Source organism: Pelecanus crispus, chromosome 13 (genome assembly GCF_030463565.1).
Source record: "Pelecanus crispus isolate bPelCri1 chromosome 13, bPelCri1.pri, whole genome shotgun sequence".
Taxonomy (NCBI): domain Eukaryota; kingdom Metazoa; phylum Chordata; class Aves; order Pelecaniformes; family Pelecanidae; genus Pelecanus; species Pelecanus crispus.
In genome coordinates, this window is record NC_134655.1 from 9262891 (window position 1) to 9280925 (window position 18035).

Genomic DNA, 18035 nt, shown 5'->3' on the forward strand with positions numbered 1-18035 from the left:
CAAATTGTTTATATCGCAGACATTAAATTGCAGCATCATAAACCTTGATAAGGACAAAACCAACATGACGCTCAAAACCCAGGAGCTTCTCACTGATTTCTGGCTCTGACACACGTGAGACCAGCAGCAGGGTTCATCCACGCAGCAAAGGGCCCTTTGGGCTGTGGGGACAAATCGTTGCTGTAGCTGTGGGTTGTTTTAATTGACACATAGTCGTGATGCAACCCACACCGCTGTCGTATCAACCTGAAGAAAAAGAAAAAAAATCCAACCATCTCTACTTCCTCAGCTCAGGAAAGGAAAGAAATTGGGCTCCGTGTCCCCACTACGTGCATGGTCATGCGTGCTTGGCTACACAGAGGGCACACAGCCCAACGCAAACAGCCCAATGCACACAGCCCAACACCAACAGGCGCAGCCCAACACCAACAGGCGCAGCCCAGCGCAGGCAGCCCAATGCACGCAGCCCAACACCAACAGGCGCAGCCCAGCGCAGGCAGCGCGAGCCCTTGTTAGGCAAATGGCTGCCTCGGGCAGAGCGAGGATGAAAGCCAAGTCCCAGACCTGCCGCCTAACGGGAAATGGATCAAGGTGTGTATAAAACAGCGTACTTGTTCCGCACAGTGCTACAAAACCATCGAGTGAGCGGGGAGGGAGCAAAGAAAATGGCTGTGATTAACAGCAGCTCTACTGGTTTCAGCCTGGCTGCTTTAATAAGGCACCTTTCCCCGCTTTTATGCAGGATCGTACACAGGAGGCCTCTTGACCAGCCGGAGTCTTAAGTTCTCAGTAACTCCTGCAGCTGCCAACCAGTACTTGTGTTTTAGCTTGCCCAGGAGAGACCCTTATTGGTATTTAAAACACCTCATTCTTTTCCAGACTATTTTCTTTTTTTTTTTTTTTTAAATTTGCTATATATACAGCAGGGAATAGAAGGCGAAACAGGCATTAATTTGGCATTAAGCACCAAAACCTGAGCTCAGCCTGAATAGATGGCTGGGCAGATGTGCCAGGGCCAAGTGTCCCCCCCGGGCGCATGTGCCACCTGCCCTTCAGTGCAGACACGCGGCAGGAGCGGAGGCAGAGCCGGCGCAGCGGCCGGCCGCTCGCCCTCACGCCTTCCCTCGTCCTCGCCCGCCCCGCAGCCAGGTGCCAGCACGGCGCGGGTCCTCTCCCGGGGCCACCCTGCACATCTGCGGCAGCTCTCCCGCAGCGCGGGACCGTCAAGGCAGGACCACGAGGCAAGCGCCAGCCTCTCGCCAGGTGCTCGCTCCTGCTCCCAGACCGGTGTAAATCAGGGGTTACCCTGCTGCAGGCAGCGGAATAGCTCCTGATTTACAACATCCTACACAAGAGGAGAACTTGACCTTACACTTCAACATCAGTGCAGCTTCCTTTGTTGAAAGCTGCTTAAGCAAGACATGTAATCAATCCTGGAGAGCCACAGAGCAGCAGAGCTCAGGTTCTGCATAAGTCAGGGCTAGGCTTCCCGGGGAAACTGCCTGATCCAGGCTCCCATGACATCTATTCCTAGGCGCTCCCTGCACGCTTTCTGATAGGAACGAGCGTGGTTTTCTGTTCTGCCTTTGTCAAAAATGGGCTGCTTTAGATTAATACAATCCACAAAGAGAGTTTTTCTGTAATAAGTCCGACTCACCTATGCTACTAACCTTCTAGACAGACAGGCTTTTAGAGAGCTCAGGTCTTTGGAAATTCTGGCCTTTATAGGCATTTGATGTTATTTTAGAATCCAAGAGGAAAAAGCTTACTGCCTTGCCTCTGTTTTCATGGCCATAATTATGAGGGCAGTCTGGTGATGTAACTTGTTTGGGCAATAAATGATAGCTTTCAACAGCAAGTGCTGTCAGACACTTGGTTCCTTGTAACTATTTTAGAAATCCAAATTCATTTTGCAGTGCCACAGCACCAGATGCTGCTCTTATTTATGCTTGTGTAAGTCCCGTGCTACACCATCGCCTTCAGGAGACCTATTCCGTGTTTACACTGCCTGCAAGGCAGCAGAATTCGGCTCGTGGCGTAAGTCTACGTATGCCTCGTGGTGTGATCTGCTCGTCCAGTAAATGCAAAGGGAGTGCTGTGCAGAGGTATTTAGTCTTACTCCCCCACTAGTTGTAGCTATTCACCTTAGCGATACAGACCATGAAAGCAAAGGCAGGATCAGGCTTTGGGCATTTGCACACTTTAAACAGAGAGAAGGGGGAAGGCAAAGCACAGACAAAGGTATTTTTTGCAGAACAAACCAGACACCTTACTGTCATAGAGGCATTACAATTACGGCCCGACGCCAACCGCAACTGCAGTGCCAGTGCTCCAGTTGCTGAAATGTTATCCCGCAGTCATCATGCCTTCACCCGGCGCATCCCTGCGCTTCGTGCCCCAGCCCGAGCTGCCGGCTGAGCGAGGGGAGAGGCAGCAGCCCAGCTCTCAGGCTGCAACCCAAGCAGAGCACTGGCCGTTGCGGTTATGCGCCAACCCCCTGAAAGAGGTGTTTAAGGATCAGCAGTTACAAGTACAACCAGAGCCAGCAAGGTAATAGTAATACTTAGTTCTGTTCTTCCAAGCCTGACTCCTCACAGCACCTCTGTGGCAAGGCAGGATCATCATTCCCTCTCGAGATGGGAGGAACTGGGATACGGAGGGGTGAAAAGCTCCACCAGCTCAAAAGCTAGAAAAAAAAAAAAAAAAAAAGAGTGAAAACAAGTGGATACACAACTCAGGTACAAGATAAACTGTTTTCCATAAATTCTGTGGGAAACAGTTGGTGTTTGAAGACATCACCCCCCCCAGTGCTTGTAACCCAAATCCTGCAGAACTGAAAAGCTGAAAGGTGCGTTGACATAAAAGGAGTAACGAAAAGAGGGCATTTTATGCTGTTTATTAATACCCTGAAGCAGAGCGTGCGGGCAGTAGCCTTCTCCGCCCGCTGTGCCTGCCGTGCCGCCAGCCCGGAGGGGTCAGGCGCCGCTGGCTCCAGGCCTGTGCTCAGGCCCCGGGCCCGGCCGCAGCCAGCGCTGCTCCCCGGCCGGGCACAGCTCACGACAGAAGAGCTGCTGAAACCGTGCCAGCTTTCACAGCCAAACAAACTCACCTTTGTCCCCGCCACAGACGCGCTCACAGGCATTTCTCCCCCTCTCTGCTGCCTGGAGGCCAGCCGGCGTTTCTGTCTCATTCAGACACTTGCCGAGTTTTACAGCCTGTTGTGGGCAATTGTCTGGTGGGGCCGATTTCCTTCGCTGGAAAAACTGGCTGCTTTCCTCCTCGGCCTGGTTCCACGCAAGTACGTGCCGCTCGGGATCACGCCGCTTAGGGGCCGTTCCCCTCGGAGCCCCCTGCACCGCGAGGACGTACCTTTGCCGTCACGAAGCCGCCCGGAGCTGCCGAGGTGGCTGTGCTTGGGAGAGGTCTCCTGCCCACCCACGCGCCGGCCGCAGAGCTCCCACCCGACTGCCTGAGACCCTGACCGTCCACGCTCATTTTTGACCTCAGGAGCTGCGTTCTGCCATCCAGCTCTGGAGAAAAGGCTTCTAGAAGGACCTGTTCCAGGGTGGGGACAACCTTGCCAAACCCCTCCCTGCAGCATGGACCAATTTGAGGGAGATCCCCCCCCAGGAGATTTCCTCAGGCTTGCCGTGCCCGGGACAAAGGGCAGCGCCGACACGTCTTCTCCACCAGCCCTAGGAAGCTGGGGCGGCGTCTGGCTCTGTTTAAACGAGGCAATTTTAGCTACAGAGTCTATTTGTGCATTTATTTAAGATTGCTAAAATTTTCCTGTTCCTTCCTACCCCTCCTCCCAGCCTCGCCGCCCTCGGGGCAGGCACCAGCTCTCCCGTCGGATGATTTCTGTGCCGAAGGAGCGACATGCCGCGGGCGTCACGGAGTGAACACGGTGGGACGGCGCCGCAGCCCCCCGGCCCTCCTCACCCTGGCCACGGCTTGATTTTCTGATGGGCCAACGGATACGAGCATTTAGAAACAAGATCTGTCACTTAAATAAACATGGTGCTATGTAAAGAAAAACCCAACGGAGATTAATTTCACGTTCACCTATAATTACACTGGAAAAGGCGAGCGGGCCTAAGAAAGCCCATCTTAAAATAACATTAAAGCCTGCTTCAATTCTTCGTCTAGCCCGTTTTGTCTACTAACAGCACACACGCATTTGTACATGTTATTAGATTGACGTTGTAGCATCCTGGACAAATCAATTCAAATATCTGCAGATATCTGCAGGTACGAAACGTCGTAGCTGAGAAATGAGCACATAAAGTATATGCAGTTTTCCCCTGGCAGTTTATTATGGTATGAAGAAAAAAACATTCTGTGCTTGAAGCTGACGTTATATTACAAATGTATTGCGAAGTATGATGTGACTATTAAAATATGATTACACAAAGTATGAACATTTTAAGAAGTTTACAGTACAGTGAATCTTTTATAAACAGACTCTTAAATATACATAGGACAATAGTAGCTGACAGAAAAACATCAAAAATTAACTATTAATGTTTATAGACTTTTCCCCTGAAAAAAGTCTCACATTAAAACAGAAATTATGAAAAGCCTTAAAACCAGGAACAAATCACCTGTACACTACAAATATACATGGCAGAGGTGCACAAACCAGAGCTACCTTTTCGCTGAAGGCCGCGGTCGCCAGGGAGGTTTGGCAGTGCCTGCCCAGTGCCTCCTCTCCGGCGCAACCCGCTCCAGGCAGCGCAGCGCCTGCCGCCTGCGACGCCCAGGCACGCACACGCCTGTCAGCACGCACACGCCTGTCAGCATGCACACGCCTGTCAGCACGCACACGCCTGTCAGCACGCACACGCCCGTCAGCAGCTGTAACGTCACCAGCACACCCTCACGGCGGGACAACGGACGGCGTGTTGTCGGCGTCGAATCGACCTGCTGGAGTGTATCGAGTTGAGAACGTGCCCGGGATCTTGCAAATGGATCTCTGCGGGCAGATCCCTGAATGCACCGGGAGCCCGGACGGGACCTACACACCAGGATTGGGCTGCAAGACTGAGCTACGAGGGAATCAGCAGCTCCTTTTACGGATTTTATTTTTTTTAATGCAACACTTCAATCTTTCCTCTTGATATGGGAGAACAGATGCCACATCTGATTTCTGCTTAGTCTGGTTGCAATGACACCCCTAGTTCATGTGTTAAGTTATGTCAAAAACATAAGTATTTTATGCTGTAATACACAGTATTACTGAAACTAACAATATTATTTGCATATTTATAACAAGGTATAATGAAATCCCTATAATAAAAGAAAAAGTTATGCTATAGATTTATTTACAAACAGTCCAGCAAAGAAGTATAAATACTTCTACATTTAAGGTTTAGGAAAACATAATTTACAAAATATTCAAATATATACAGTCATCTGAAAAACTGCCAATATTAAACTGTGATGCAGGCAAAGAATTGGCTGAGTCTATCCGTTCTGTACTGAAAGGGGCGGCGGCTTTCGGGGGTTGTCTGTTACGTTCAAAAGCCGTACGTACGTTATTTACAGCGAGACTGCTTCTCCCCGAGCTAAACATGTCCGGAGCTTTGAGCGTGCTGTCCCAAAATGTCGTCTATCATTGTCAGATTGTTCAACCACTCCTCGTCGTTGCTGCTGCTGTTCTTCATGAGGGAGTCGAGGAAGTCAGTGTCACTGCAGTTTGCGGGCAGGATCGCACTGCTGTGCGGGGACACGAAGTCGTACTGCGGCAGCTCGGCAGCGGCGCTCATCCTGTTGAAGGCGTCGGGCGGCTGGCCCGTGGAGGGGTAGCTCGGCGGGCCAAGGCCCGAGGCAGGACTGAGCTGGTTAAAACTGGACACTCCCTGTGGCATTGATTTCATAACATTCATAGCTGGCAACGGTCCTCTGGTTAAATTGTGTCTCAAGTTCTGATTACTCATTGAGCTCAAGCCCTGGCCAGACTGCCCCATGCTCAGTTTTTGCATCTGTCGGACCTGGACGCCGGGAGCGATCTGATTAGGCGGCACTACAGCCTGCTGGGAGAACTGCTGACCCGGTGCGCTTGGTCTCACGTTCTGTTTGGAGAAGAGAGTGTTACCGGAGAACTGCTGCATGCCGGGATCCATTTGGCTTTGATTTGGCATCCTTGGCACAGCGGTCGGTGTCCACATCTGGGCAGATGAGTTGGGGTAGACGTTAGGGATTCTTGGCATACTCGGCTGCCTCAAGTGTTGCTGAGTCGCAGGGTGATTTGCTAAGGAACCAGAACTGAAGCCTGCCATCGGCATTCCCGGCCTCGCAGCGGAGTGGCTATGTACTGTCTGGCACCCCGAGTTCATGCCCAGCGAGTTCTGGCTTGTCCGCAGCGGGATGTTAAAGTCAGAATTAGGCGGAAAAATCCCCTGCTGCTTGCCAGGGTTGTGTGGAATCATCACCATCGTCCCGCTGCTCTGGCTGGCAGTGGCTGGGGCCATGCCAGAGCCCAAGGTGCTCTGGAGCATGGCTGGGTTAGACGGCAGCATGCGGTGGTTGGGCGGAGGAGCTGGCATCACCTGGCCGCAGTCGGCGGGGATGGGCTGCTGCACGGCTGCGTACAAAGAGACACGTTAGCTGGTGAGCGCACGTTCACCCTGGAAACGTGGCAGAGCCTAAAAGGCTGCTGCTCCGTCTTTCTCTTTCGTTACATCGGCCTCTCCTCTGTGTTCTCGGTAACAGAGTTTTACTGGAGCGATAAACGGAAACGGGTGAATCTCATGATACGTGATAAAATGTGAAATGCTCTTATTTCAGGGCAGAGAATCATTAAGCGCCCTGTATTTAATCAGACCCCAGGCCCCGGCTGCTTGAGGCTTTTCACAGCACACTGTTTCCCTCCTTACCTTGAAACTGATTTATCTGCTGAGCTGCAAACAAACTCCTCTGCTCAGATGTTACTCCCAGCATGTTTTGTCTCTGCTTTTCCTGGAAAACAAGGGGCATAATAGTCAAGTTGCAGTCCCTTGACAAACGAGAATAGCAGCAGACGCTTGAAGTGTTGCCACTGTCATCATTAACAACCTCTTCCATATGCACCCCACCGCCCCCCGCCCGATGAGACTCAGCCCATTCAGTTCATTTCAGACCGGATCTTAATTGGTGCCATGCCCCTTCTTGCAAAGGTGTCCTGACAACAGCCCAGCATTAGGAAGCGCAGCCTTCAGCAATGCTGTGCAGGCGGCCCAAGGCCCAACGGGAGCTGGATGAACATGGAGACCCTCGTGTTCACCAGCTTATGAGTGAAGTGCAGCACAGGCGGAGGCTGCAGGATTCCTGGCATCTCCCCAGCACCTCTCGTGCTGACTATTTGGAAGTGTTCTCTGAAGTACCAGATCCAGTGACAAAAGATGCCCAAAAGTCTATTAGTGAACAGAATCTGTGGCAGCATTGCAGGGACACATTGACAAACAGGAGACCGCTGGTGGCCATTACCCTCTCTGGTCGTGTGTACCACCACCCTTTGTGCTGGTTGCCACTTCTAACCAGAACACAGCAGTGAGCCGCAGGAAGCCAGGGATCCTCAGCAGCTCCCCGAGCAAGGCGTTGCTGGCTTCCTCCAAGTGACCTGATTTGCATCTCCCACCACTTAACGCCAGAACCCACCACCACACGCGCATCCCTGCTGGTGGACAGCAGCTGTGGCCTGGGGAACTCTCTGTGGACGGTGGAAGCTGAGGCCTGGCTGAACTCCCACTGTGGTAGAGCAGCACAGGTAAACTTGAAGCCAACTGATGACAAGGAGGCAGAGTTGGTTTTGAAAGGGAGTTTGATCAATGAGCAGGACAGTACTCGGTTGAGGGTTTTACTGAACTATTTCTCATCTCATTTCCCATCCAAAGAAATGAGCCTCCTTGATCCAAATCCAGCAGCACACTCAGAAAGTCAGAGGCACATGTTCAATGCTGCCCCACCCGACTCGTCTGTGGGATTCCCCCATCCCTGCTCCTTCACACACCATGTCACAAACCTCGTACAGGGACTTCTGTTGCTAGAGACCCGCAAAGCCCAGGACAAACTGGAGTCTAACATCTGCTCTGGTAAATCCCCAAGGAACCAGAGAGAAAGACAAGCATGGAGAACATCGCTCCTGGGGCTGACTCACTCTCCAAGCCTCCCTTCTCTGCATCTTCCCTCCCAACCCTGTGGCTGACCAAGGATGACGGCAATGATATGGAGGTGACTGAATCCTTCCTTTGCATATGAGTGGGCAGATCTGCACTTGGACTTGCCGAGCAGCACTTGGCCTTGGCCGCTCTTGGGCATGACATCCTGGACTCACCACAGCCCTAGTCTGACTCAACCCAGCAATTCCAGGGTAACTCCTTAGTGTTTGCTGACTGATGATTTCCCCATTCCAGTCAGTCCTGTCCATCCCAGTGAGATGGACAGCACAGGAACCCACGGAGGCACTCGGCATCGTACCTGCATCAGCTGTCGTTTCATTATTTGCTGCTTCAGTAAATGGTTCCTCATCGTGTACCCATTCACCGTGGCTGGTGCCGGCACAGAGCCTCCACTTGGGATGGAGCCCGGCTCCTGAAGTCTGGCAACAATTCCAGCATTTTGATCCTGCCAAGAAAGATGAAAAAAAGAAAATTAATCTCATCAGGGAGATAACAACAGAAGCCCTTATCCTCTCTGCTGATGCCCTCTCTCTGGTCTTAGCTGTCCCAAGGCCAAAACACCTTGCGGATTCACAAGGACCCGCATGTCACGGTGAGGATGGTGAGGGGTAGGCGACTGCTCTGATTTCTGAGGATCAGCACAAAAAGAAGGGAGAGAAGCAAAAGGTTAATCCAAAATTCTTTGTGACCAGCCCAGGGCTATGGGACTGATTCACTACCATTACTGGAGTCACATGGCTGCCTGGCTGGCAGAAGGGATGTGAGTAAAGCGTCACATTTCCCACCAGTTCCCCAACTGTTACACTGAAAGACATAAGGAAAGAAAAGTTGCATCAGGGTGGGATTTGGCAATTGGATATAAAGGAGAAGCTTGCAGTAAAAGAAAACAGCAAACTAAAGGCAGAGGAGGGGAAAAGGCGCCATCAGACCAGGGACCTGCAAAGATGGGGAAGATGTGGGCCTGGGATTGAAGTGGTTCTCGTGGGTTCCATGATGGGACAAACAAGGAGAGCTAATTGTGAAAGAAGAGGAGAACATGCAAAAACGCAGGGTCAGGTCCTGGCCGGGCACATATCAGTAATGCAGTGGGCCTGATTCCTGGCAGGTGCAAACTGGCCTCGCCAGTCCTCAATGTCCTCAATGAAAGATCTGAGTTGACTTTCACCAGCTGAGGCCTTGCCTCCAAAGAAGGAGCAGTGTGGGGAGAAAAGAAGAAAAACCGCACAAGAACACAATGAAGACACAACCCAAATGGGAAAAAGAATTAAAAAAATACTAAAGTCTAAACATCTGAGGAGCTGGCAGGTAGTCAGGGAAATACAAGAGAAAAACAAGGGAAGAAGTCAAGGCCTCACTGAGGACAAGATTCTGTAAGTGCTGTACCCAGAACAGCAGCACCAGTGTATTCCCCTTTCTCCATTTTCACATCCAGCTTCTACATTATTTATGATGTTTTGTTATTATTGGCAGGGAAATGTATGTATATTATATCCAGCATCCTTAGCTGGGCCATGCTTCCTTTGTTTTCAGAATGGAAGCCCACATCCTTTGTTTGAGAATCAATGTTATCAGGAGATAAGCAAGTAGAAAATGGTTGTTGCCTTTTGACATCTGACAATTAGAAGCATGCTTAGATGGAGAAAACAGGATACGAGCCATGTTTCAGAGTGGCCAAAAGAAAGCCTTGGAAGGCATTTGTCACCAGGCAAGCTTCTTGGGCCTGGGGCGCCTTTCCACAGCAGCTTCACCATGAGGAATCACCCAACTCCTTCCAAGATATTCTCTGTAAGAGTGATTACCAAGAAGGTCACTGAAATTATTCATTTTTATGGTGCCTCCTTTTGTTGTAGCACTTCGGTCTATTATGCAAAAGCACAATTGATGAAATGTAAATGCCTGCTAGATAATTTACTAAAAGACACAAACCTGCAGCTCATCACTGCTCTCATTATCATTCCTATTCATGGGCAGTCTCATAAGACTAGACTTTATTACTGGTGCTTTGCTTACAATTCTGCTGGACATCTCTCCTCCTCCCCCTTCCCTCCTACCCATTTTACTCCCTCTCTCCCACAGAAAAAGAGGGAGGGGAGGAAAAAAGTAAATATGATGTACTACAGATGTAAATATGAAAGTTCATGTAAAGCTAGCACTCTGCTTTCATGTCAGGCAGGATTCTGCAGCCATAGTTAAGCTTTGAATAATGCAGATCGCCTCCAGGGGAATATTTGAAAGTGCAGGGATTCAGTTTGTGTACTCTGCACATGAAAGACACTGAAATGTTCATACCACCAAAATCCTTGCCATCTATCCAATTTCCTCCAAACTTGTCTTGTTGCGTGCAGAGGGTCTGTGCTTACTGAAGCAAATGAGTTTAGTGCAAGGACAATCATTCTGATGTCTCGCTCAGGGCTATTGCATTAACAAGTCATAACATTAAAGTCTCTTTTCCTAATCATGTCCACCTCATTCTAATTTCTCCTAAGCATCATCAAGAAAATAATGTGGATTTTTCCATATTATTAATGGTAAAGAAGTGTAAATCACATTTCTAATTGCGGCTCTTGTGCTGTGGCAGTACAACAGCTTAATTATATGGGACTTTCTGTAGGCACCCTATAGCAATAATGACAATCAGCGACGTTTATTTGCAAATACACAGAATGGGTTGCGGAGTTTTTCAGAGCAAAGTTGTATAACACTTAATTAGCCAGTAAAGAAACAAGTTATAGATATAAATTTTGCTTTTGGCAAAATTAGGACAAAATAGCATAGATGGGAAGACAAGGAATGAATTCAAAATCTTGCGTTCTACAGTTCACATTTAGGTTAAGCCAAAACAGAAAAGAAAAAAAAAAACCCAGAAGGAAAAAAGTTCTTTCTTTTCACCACTAGTGGGAACTACTGTATTCCCTTACAATAAGAAATAACCACTTAAACGTCATGACTAAGAATAGCTCTGGTGTAGTCTAAAGGACACTGCTATCTGTACCAAAGGTTAATGAACTTTCTACATTTTTCCTTTTCATCACTCCCCAAGAAAAATCACTTTCCTTCCCATAGTAGAGCCAAGCCAAACAAGCCATAATCTTGTCTACAGTTTGGACTATCCCATTTTAAAATCCAGGAAGACAGCAAAGAGAGGAGGATTCCAGTGTCGAAGTTGGGAACGATGGAAGTGGGTGCTCACACCCAAAGGGTCGTGGGGCTGAGCCAGCTGTAAGCTGCACTGGAGGATACAGATGGCTACAGGGGATTCTTATTCTTCAACTATTTCAAAAAATGTGTTTGCAGGTAGGTATCAGGTTTTTTGCCATTTTTCCCTCCTTTTGGAGGGAAAACATATTAAAACATCAAATGGGCAGAATCCCTCACCAAACGGCACGCCACGCAGACCTGGAATTGGAGAGCATGTGTTGGAGAGCATGTGTTTCTGTTGCTAGGCAAAGTGTCGCACAGCAGGTCCGGAGCTCCTGCAGCACTCCCTGGGCTTTCCAATGTGGCAATTTCTGTTCAAAAAGGCACTGGGGCTTCATGGTTTTGACTGAGTATCTCATGCACTAGTTTCGAGAGCAAGGAGGAAAGATTCAGGTACCAGGATTGCAGGAATGCGTACTTGTTTGTGTCCGTATTCAGCCGCCGACTGTAATTGTAAAAGCCACTGCACAGCCCAGTGAAACCAGTCCCTCCCAGCCGCCCAGCTGGTGCACAATGGCAGGCTGTTCAGGCTGGGCAGATGCATCTGCGCATTACTGCGTCCAACTGTACCGAGCGTGGGTCCGGTGCAACAAAACATGCGGGCACACGCTTAATGCAAAGTGTGCGAACAGTCCCACTGAGACCTACCACGTGTATTTACGAGTCTACATCCTTCTAAAAATCCACTGATGAGCTCGACCTGCCCAGCCCCATCATCCGATTACGTACGAGATGCACAACTGCAGTAAATAAGCGAGGAGATGAATTGTTCTGTGTGAACGCAGTTGGTAAACTCCAGTTCTCAGCACTTAGTTATATATCCAGTAATCACTTTGTGGCTTCATTTAAGCGAGAATGAAGAAATTTATGGCCCCTAATTCCTCTGAATCCTCATTAACAAACAGTCCAAAAAGAATTTAAAAGCAAGACTTTCTGAGGATCTGAGCTAGAGCTTTAATCGCTCTTTGGCAAATATGTAAAAATCCCTCTAATCTTTAATAAAGAGCATTCATTGTTTTTTAGGACGATGTGAAAACACTAAACTCATTTATCATTATTAAACTTTCCCATCTGCTCTTACGGTGTAACTCCAAAGAATATAACAAAGAAATGTACATGTTAAATTGTATTGACTTAAGCCCAGAGCTATTGGAGATGTACAATTTATTTCAGTGAAGGCATGAAGGGGACTGCAGGCTGCTAGACAGAGTCATTTGTCCAATGCTGAAAAGACAGTTATCTGCACCAAAATGGCTCTTGGAAAGGCACATTTGCTTTATAAGAAATAAGCTGTCAGGTGAGACCATTCAGCATTATGTTACAGACCCAGACAATAAAACTAAGCCATGAATTTCAATAGTTAACAGATGGACTAATTAGAGACCGAATTCTTTGTGGTTCTAACAGATAACCAGGTCACAGCAAGGTTACTGAGAGAGACAGGCAGCTTTGCAAATTTCGGTAGATATTTGCAGAGTCGGGGAAGAACTGCACTTCCTAACTGAAAGCATTAGCAGCAGTGGAAGAATGGAAGCGTGTCTAATTAAAAATGCATCTAGTACCTGCATTTAAAAAGTTTCTTCCATTTCAAAAGGCACTGCTGATTTGAGAAATATTCCCTCCACTTCCAGTGGGGCAGCCAGCCGAATCCAGTAATTATAGAGCTTAAAACAGAAGGGTTGTTGGGATGAGCCACAGCACCCCAGCATAAAAGGGAAAGACCAAAGGAAATGGGTCGCTCAGGGTAGATGTTTGCTGTAAATACGAGAAAGGGACAAACTGCTTTTTCCACCAGTTTTTTTCTGTAACTAATGATAACGTAGCTTGAAGTATTTACTGAGACATCACACAGTAAAAAAAAAAAAAAAAACAAAAAAAAACACCAAACCAACAACAACAAAAATACAACAGACTGGAAAAACATGGCTACAGGACTTGACAGGAGCCTGTGCTGCTGATCTGCTCCGAGGCCCTGGCTGCTCGGCCGGGGACTCGAGGTGGCTCCGTATTCACAGCAGGTACAGCTATTCTCTAGGGGTGGCGTGAAGTTTCATTAACCGAGTTTTGTTCTGTATTTTAAGAACATCTGTTACGTATGGGGAGTTCTGTACTCTGCTGAGGAAATGCAAATACTAGTTTCAAACCAATGCCTCCGCGTTTCCCGGTGCTCGCGCCTGCCTGCCGGTGCACCCTCTCCTGTCTAGTAGGCACGCCGCGTCTCCTTGGTGGGGCTTTCGTGCCTGGGCAGCACTTTGCTCTGAAGTCCAGGACGAAGACTCCTAGGTGCAATGACTCTACAAATACTACAAACTAAGCAATTAAAACACTAATAGTTATTAAAGTTGCCTCACCCATGGAATTTCATGGTTGTAAGAGTTTCATGTTTAGATCTACGGAGAAGCCGCACATGGACTCCTGGTGTCTAGTAACCTTGTGTTAGCCCCATAGAAAACCCTGATGCCAACTTTACAAAGGAGGATCATTGCCTCCACAGCTCTTAATCCAAGTAGATACTAAGATGGTGAATCCGTTTGGCCAATGCATAGAAATGAAGCAAACGAAGTCCAGGGGCATGGTTTGGCAGTATGATCGTGTCAGCCCACTCGAGAGCATGATGTCTGTGAGATGCCATGATCATTTGCTTCACGCAGAAGTCAGGGGTTATGTGCGCTTCTTGCCTCTGCTTCTTGCCTTTAACAAAACTCTCCATTTGCTCTTTGCAAGTTTTCTTTTTTCTCTCCTCTATTCTGCTCACAATTCAGAGATGCTCTTCAAGATAAAACAGCCTTTCAGTTCAGAAACGCTCCAAAGCTTTCTGTTTGTTTGTGTGTTTGTTTTAACACAATGTATGAACATTGATAAAACAAACTGTGCAGCTCAGTGGATCTTTTTTTTTTTAGCCATCTCTCACCCATTTACTTGATATACAAGCATGTGAAATACTACCAGACTCAAGTTTCTAAGCTTATCTTGGGGGCTGTCAGTCAGGAAAAGGCTTTGTTTGAAGACTGTAAGTGATCCATGGGTATACAGTTTTTGTTTAAAAAAAAAAAAGTTCTTTTAAGTTTTGCTTTCTTTTCATACGGCACGAGCATGCACAGCTTCCTTCAGAGGTAGTCCTTGTTCTTTGCTAGGAGCAACGACAAGATCACCACACCTGGCTAGCAATTGTATCAGGACCTCCTCCCTTCAAGCAAAGCAGATGAAACACTAATTTCCCTATAGCTGCTCTTATACTGCATTCTGTTCAAAACAAAACAAAACCCCATTAAAATATCCAAAGTGCTTTTAAAAATGCCCCCAGAATTTTAATGATGGAAACTGAGTCCACTTCCCCTCTTAAAAAAAATTAATTGAATTAGTTAAAGCTTTTGTGCAAAGACTCTACCAATATTTTCAGAGCTGGTTTCATCCATCAAAACATGCCGTTGAAGAGCAGCAGCAATCAGAGTAACAGAAAGACAGAAAATCCAGAGTGAATTATTGCAACAGTGATTTTTCTCTTAGATGAAAATGCATCCTTTAGCAGGCAAGTTGAAATCAAGCTGTGATGCTGTTACCAGCACCGTGTTGTTAGAAAGAACATGGGAAATGGCTTTGGGAGCAGCCAAGAGCCTGAGGCACAACACGGATGGGAGAGCTGGTGTATCGCAGACACACACAACCCCCCCGGGACTGCAATGCTTGTAAGGAGGCACAGTCAAGACTCCAGCAACGGCAGCTCCCCTGCAAATAGATGCTTTGGCCCAGATGAACTCCCAGGCCACGGGTGAAGGCAGCCCAGAGAACAGCTTTGCTCCGCCACCCTGGGTGAAAGGCAAACCTTTCAGGAGGGCTAGAGAAGCCAGGGAGGCTCTGCCAGACCCCTGACGGTAACGGGACCTGGGTACCCGCAGTGTTAACACGCTTTTCTTCCACCCGAGAGCAACGCTCTAGGGCTGGACTCATCCCCACCAGTCTTTGTACCACCATACTTTAACGTAAACTGTGTCTGTTACTGGTTTTATGCGTATACACCCAAAGATGCAGAGATGGGTGTTTTGTACCTGTCTATATAACATATAGTCAAGATCCAAAATTGAATTCTCTGCAAAGAACAAAATATTTATATTTGGCTTGTACAGCTATCATGATTCTCCAACCCTTGACACCACGCTCTCGTTCCCATGGAGGGCAGCTTGCCTATAAATTCAATGAGATAATCTGAAACTGTATTTATCTCACCCAATTTCGGCTGGTAGTCCTTCTGCTTGTCTCTACAAGGTTGTGCTAGCTGTGATGACAAACTACAGCATCTCATATCTATAAAGTGGTTTGACTCAAGTAATCCTTGTGTTATGTCAAGGCATGCTCTCAGAGGTGTCGATGAGATTCAAAAAGAGACGGGTTAGCTCAACACCCAGCAGAAGCTGCTACAGAGAAATGCAATGGTGAATTTATGTATTAGGGAGAGCAGAAAAGATCTGATTAAAAAAAAGTGAAGATTTCACTCTAACAAAGTGAAAGTCAGGAAATCTTGAGCTAATGGGAGAAATCGGTTCTCTACCTGCCCATTTCTGAAAAGCTCTGTGAACTGCAGTGAGGTGGTCTGGATCACAGGGATTTGCCAATCCCTTGCTTTCTCTAAGTTAATGTTTCCATGAATTTCTTTTTTCTTTTCATGCAAAGGTTCAATTTGCAGAGGCAGATGCCCAAGTCTTGTTAACTTTCAATAGCAGTTCGTTGCCTAACCGCTTCTGAGACGCCCTTTGCATGAAAACCTGCCCACATGCAAAACCCAACAGTATACACTCCTGATTTCTCATGTAAGTGCACAAACACAGCACACTCTGGCACAAAGTATCACATCACTTTTTCAGTATGAAACCTCTCACAAGCTTACTCTTTCCTAACAGATGAAACTATTCAAACACCTAAAATGGTTGTATCAGATCATCTACCCCATCAGGTGCCAAAAATCAGCACCACAACTTACAAAACAAAATGCAGTGATAAATAATCCACTAAAATAATGGATACAAAGTAGGCTGTGACTAGGTACTCCTCATGATCAAATTTTTAAAACCAAGATATTGACATGTTAAAAAAGAAAAATGTATTCAGGTGACCTTGAGTATGGGGAACAAGGAGCAATTCCATTATTTTTTTAAATGGAAATTATTATTAAAACACCCGAAGCTGAACTGCTGTAACCAAGTCAACTCAATCTCCCCTTAAAGATTCCTTTTTTCCCCTTCCATTCAGATTGTATTTACAAACTGTAGATGTCTCATTTTTTTCTTGTGTCATTTCATTATTACAGAGTTGAGATCACTAGCCATCTGCAGCTTCATTTCATCAAGCTCTGATTTGTCCTTGGAGCAAGGTCATCCGGGACAAGAACATAAAATGCTGCTTTCCTCAACTGACAGTTCTTTATGCCTTCCTGTAAATATTCCCCACTAATTTTAAATAATTTTACCACTTCATACTCCCCCTCACACACACTGAAAAGGCTGATATACACGCATATTAATAAGGATCTTGTCATTTAACCACTGCATGACATATTAGACACAATTAATGGTGTTTATTTGCTGATAACATAGGCATTTCGAACTCCAGCTCAAGAATCCTTGGTAGCTTCATGTGACTTGTAGGATATTAGCTATGGGTCAGAAGTTGCCCCCCCCATTCAGCATTAGCATACGCTTGGAGCGACTCTGTTTTCCATCAAGCAGAAAAAAAAATGCAGTCAATGCACAAAAATTACCAGCTGCTATATACCCTATGGTGGGTGAGTGATAATAAAACATCACTAGGTGTATGTGGGTTCATTCATCGAAATCAATAGACCGGTAAGGAAAGATTTTCAGACGCATCACACAACATTCCAAGCTAAAACCAAAGAAAACTGAACATAGAATTTCTACTTGGATCAGATTTAACTTGCCATAAATTCTGGAGCATCTTCTCCAAAGCAGAGGCTGCTGCTCTGGATTACAGGAAAACTAAACCAAACCAACCAAAAAAGAAAGAAAAAAAAAAAAAAAAACAAAAACGAAGGCAGCGGAAATTAATTTGAGTCTTCATTAGCACAATCATAAAGCAACAGGGAATAACTGAGTGATGGAGAATAATCAGCACTAGCTCTGGGGGTCAGTCTCCCCAGGGTCTCTGGCTGCAGGTGCTGGCAACAGCAGACCAAAGGTCCCGGCTCCAATCTCCAACTCAAGGTGCGTATCTTTTGGCACCTGGAAAATTCACTACTGGGCCGATGTAGTGGATTCTGAGATATGCTCTGCTGTACGCAGCCATCTGGCTCACAAATAACAGTGTGAGGGTTTTTATCTGTGTGCCTTTAATAGCTCCAATAGTCCCAGACATAAAGACGGGCACATCGTAGAGGTCTGTTTGCGAGCACACCTGCACGTACGCTGTGCAGACAGGCACACGGGCCTCCGATGAGTTTACTTGCACAAGCAAGTGTCCCTTTGGACACACAGTGGAGGGTTAGCTCATGCTCATGAGACTGTGAACACGCAGTTTGTCAGAAGGAGACGTAGAAAATGGGATCATCACAGGTGAACTCCCAAGCCACCTCTAAAGGAGATGATCTTGAACAGTGAGTTTGTTTCATGACTGAGTCACAGGATAAAAGCAGGTCGTATGGACTCGGGCTTACATGATCAGGTTCAG

The 18035-nt window shown here is 47.1% G+C and overlaps 1 protein-coding gene across 1 annotated transcript in view; it reads right to left on the minus strand.

The window, feature by feature from the left end:
* Positions 1 to 5567: 5567 nt before the first annotated feature.
* Positions 5568 to 18035, minus strand: part of MAMLD1 (mastermind like domain containing 1) — an 83189-nt gene continuing 70721 nt past the window's right edge. Inside the window, exons 3-5 of the mRNA XM_075720779.1 lie at positions 8458 to 8604; positions 6879 to 6960; positions 5568 to 6586 (exon numbers count right to left, since the gene is read on the minus strand). Coding sequence (XP_075576894.1) covers positions 5568 to 6586; positions 6879 to 6960; positions 8458 to 8604 — 1248 coding nt within the window. The remainder of the gene's footprint in view (positions 6587 to 6878; positions 6961 to 8457; positions 8605 to 18035) is intronic.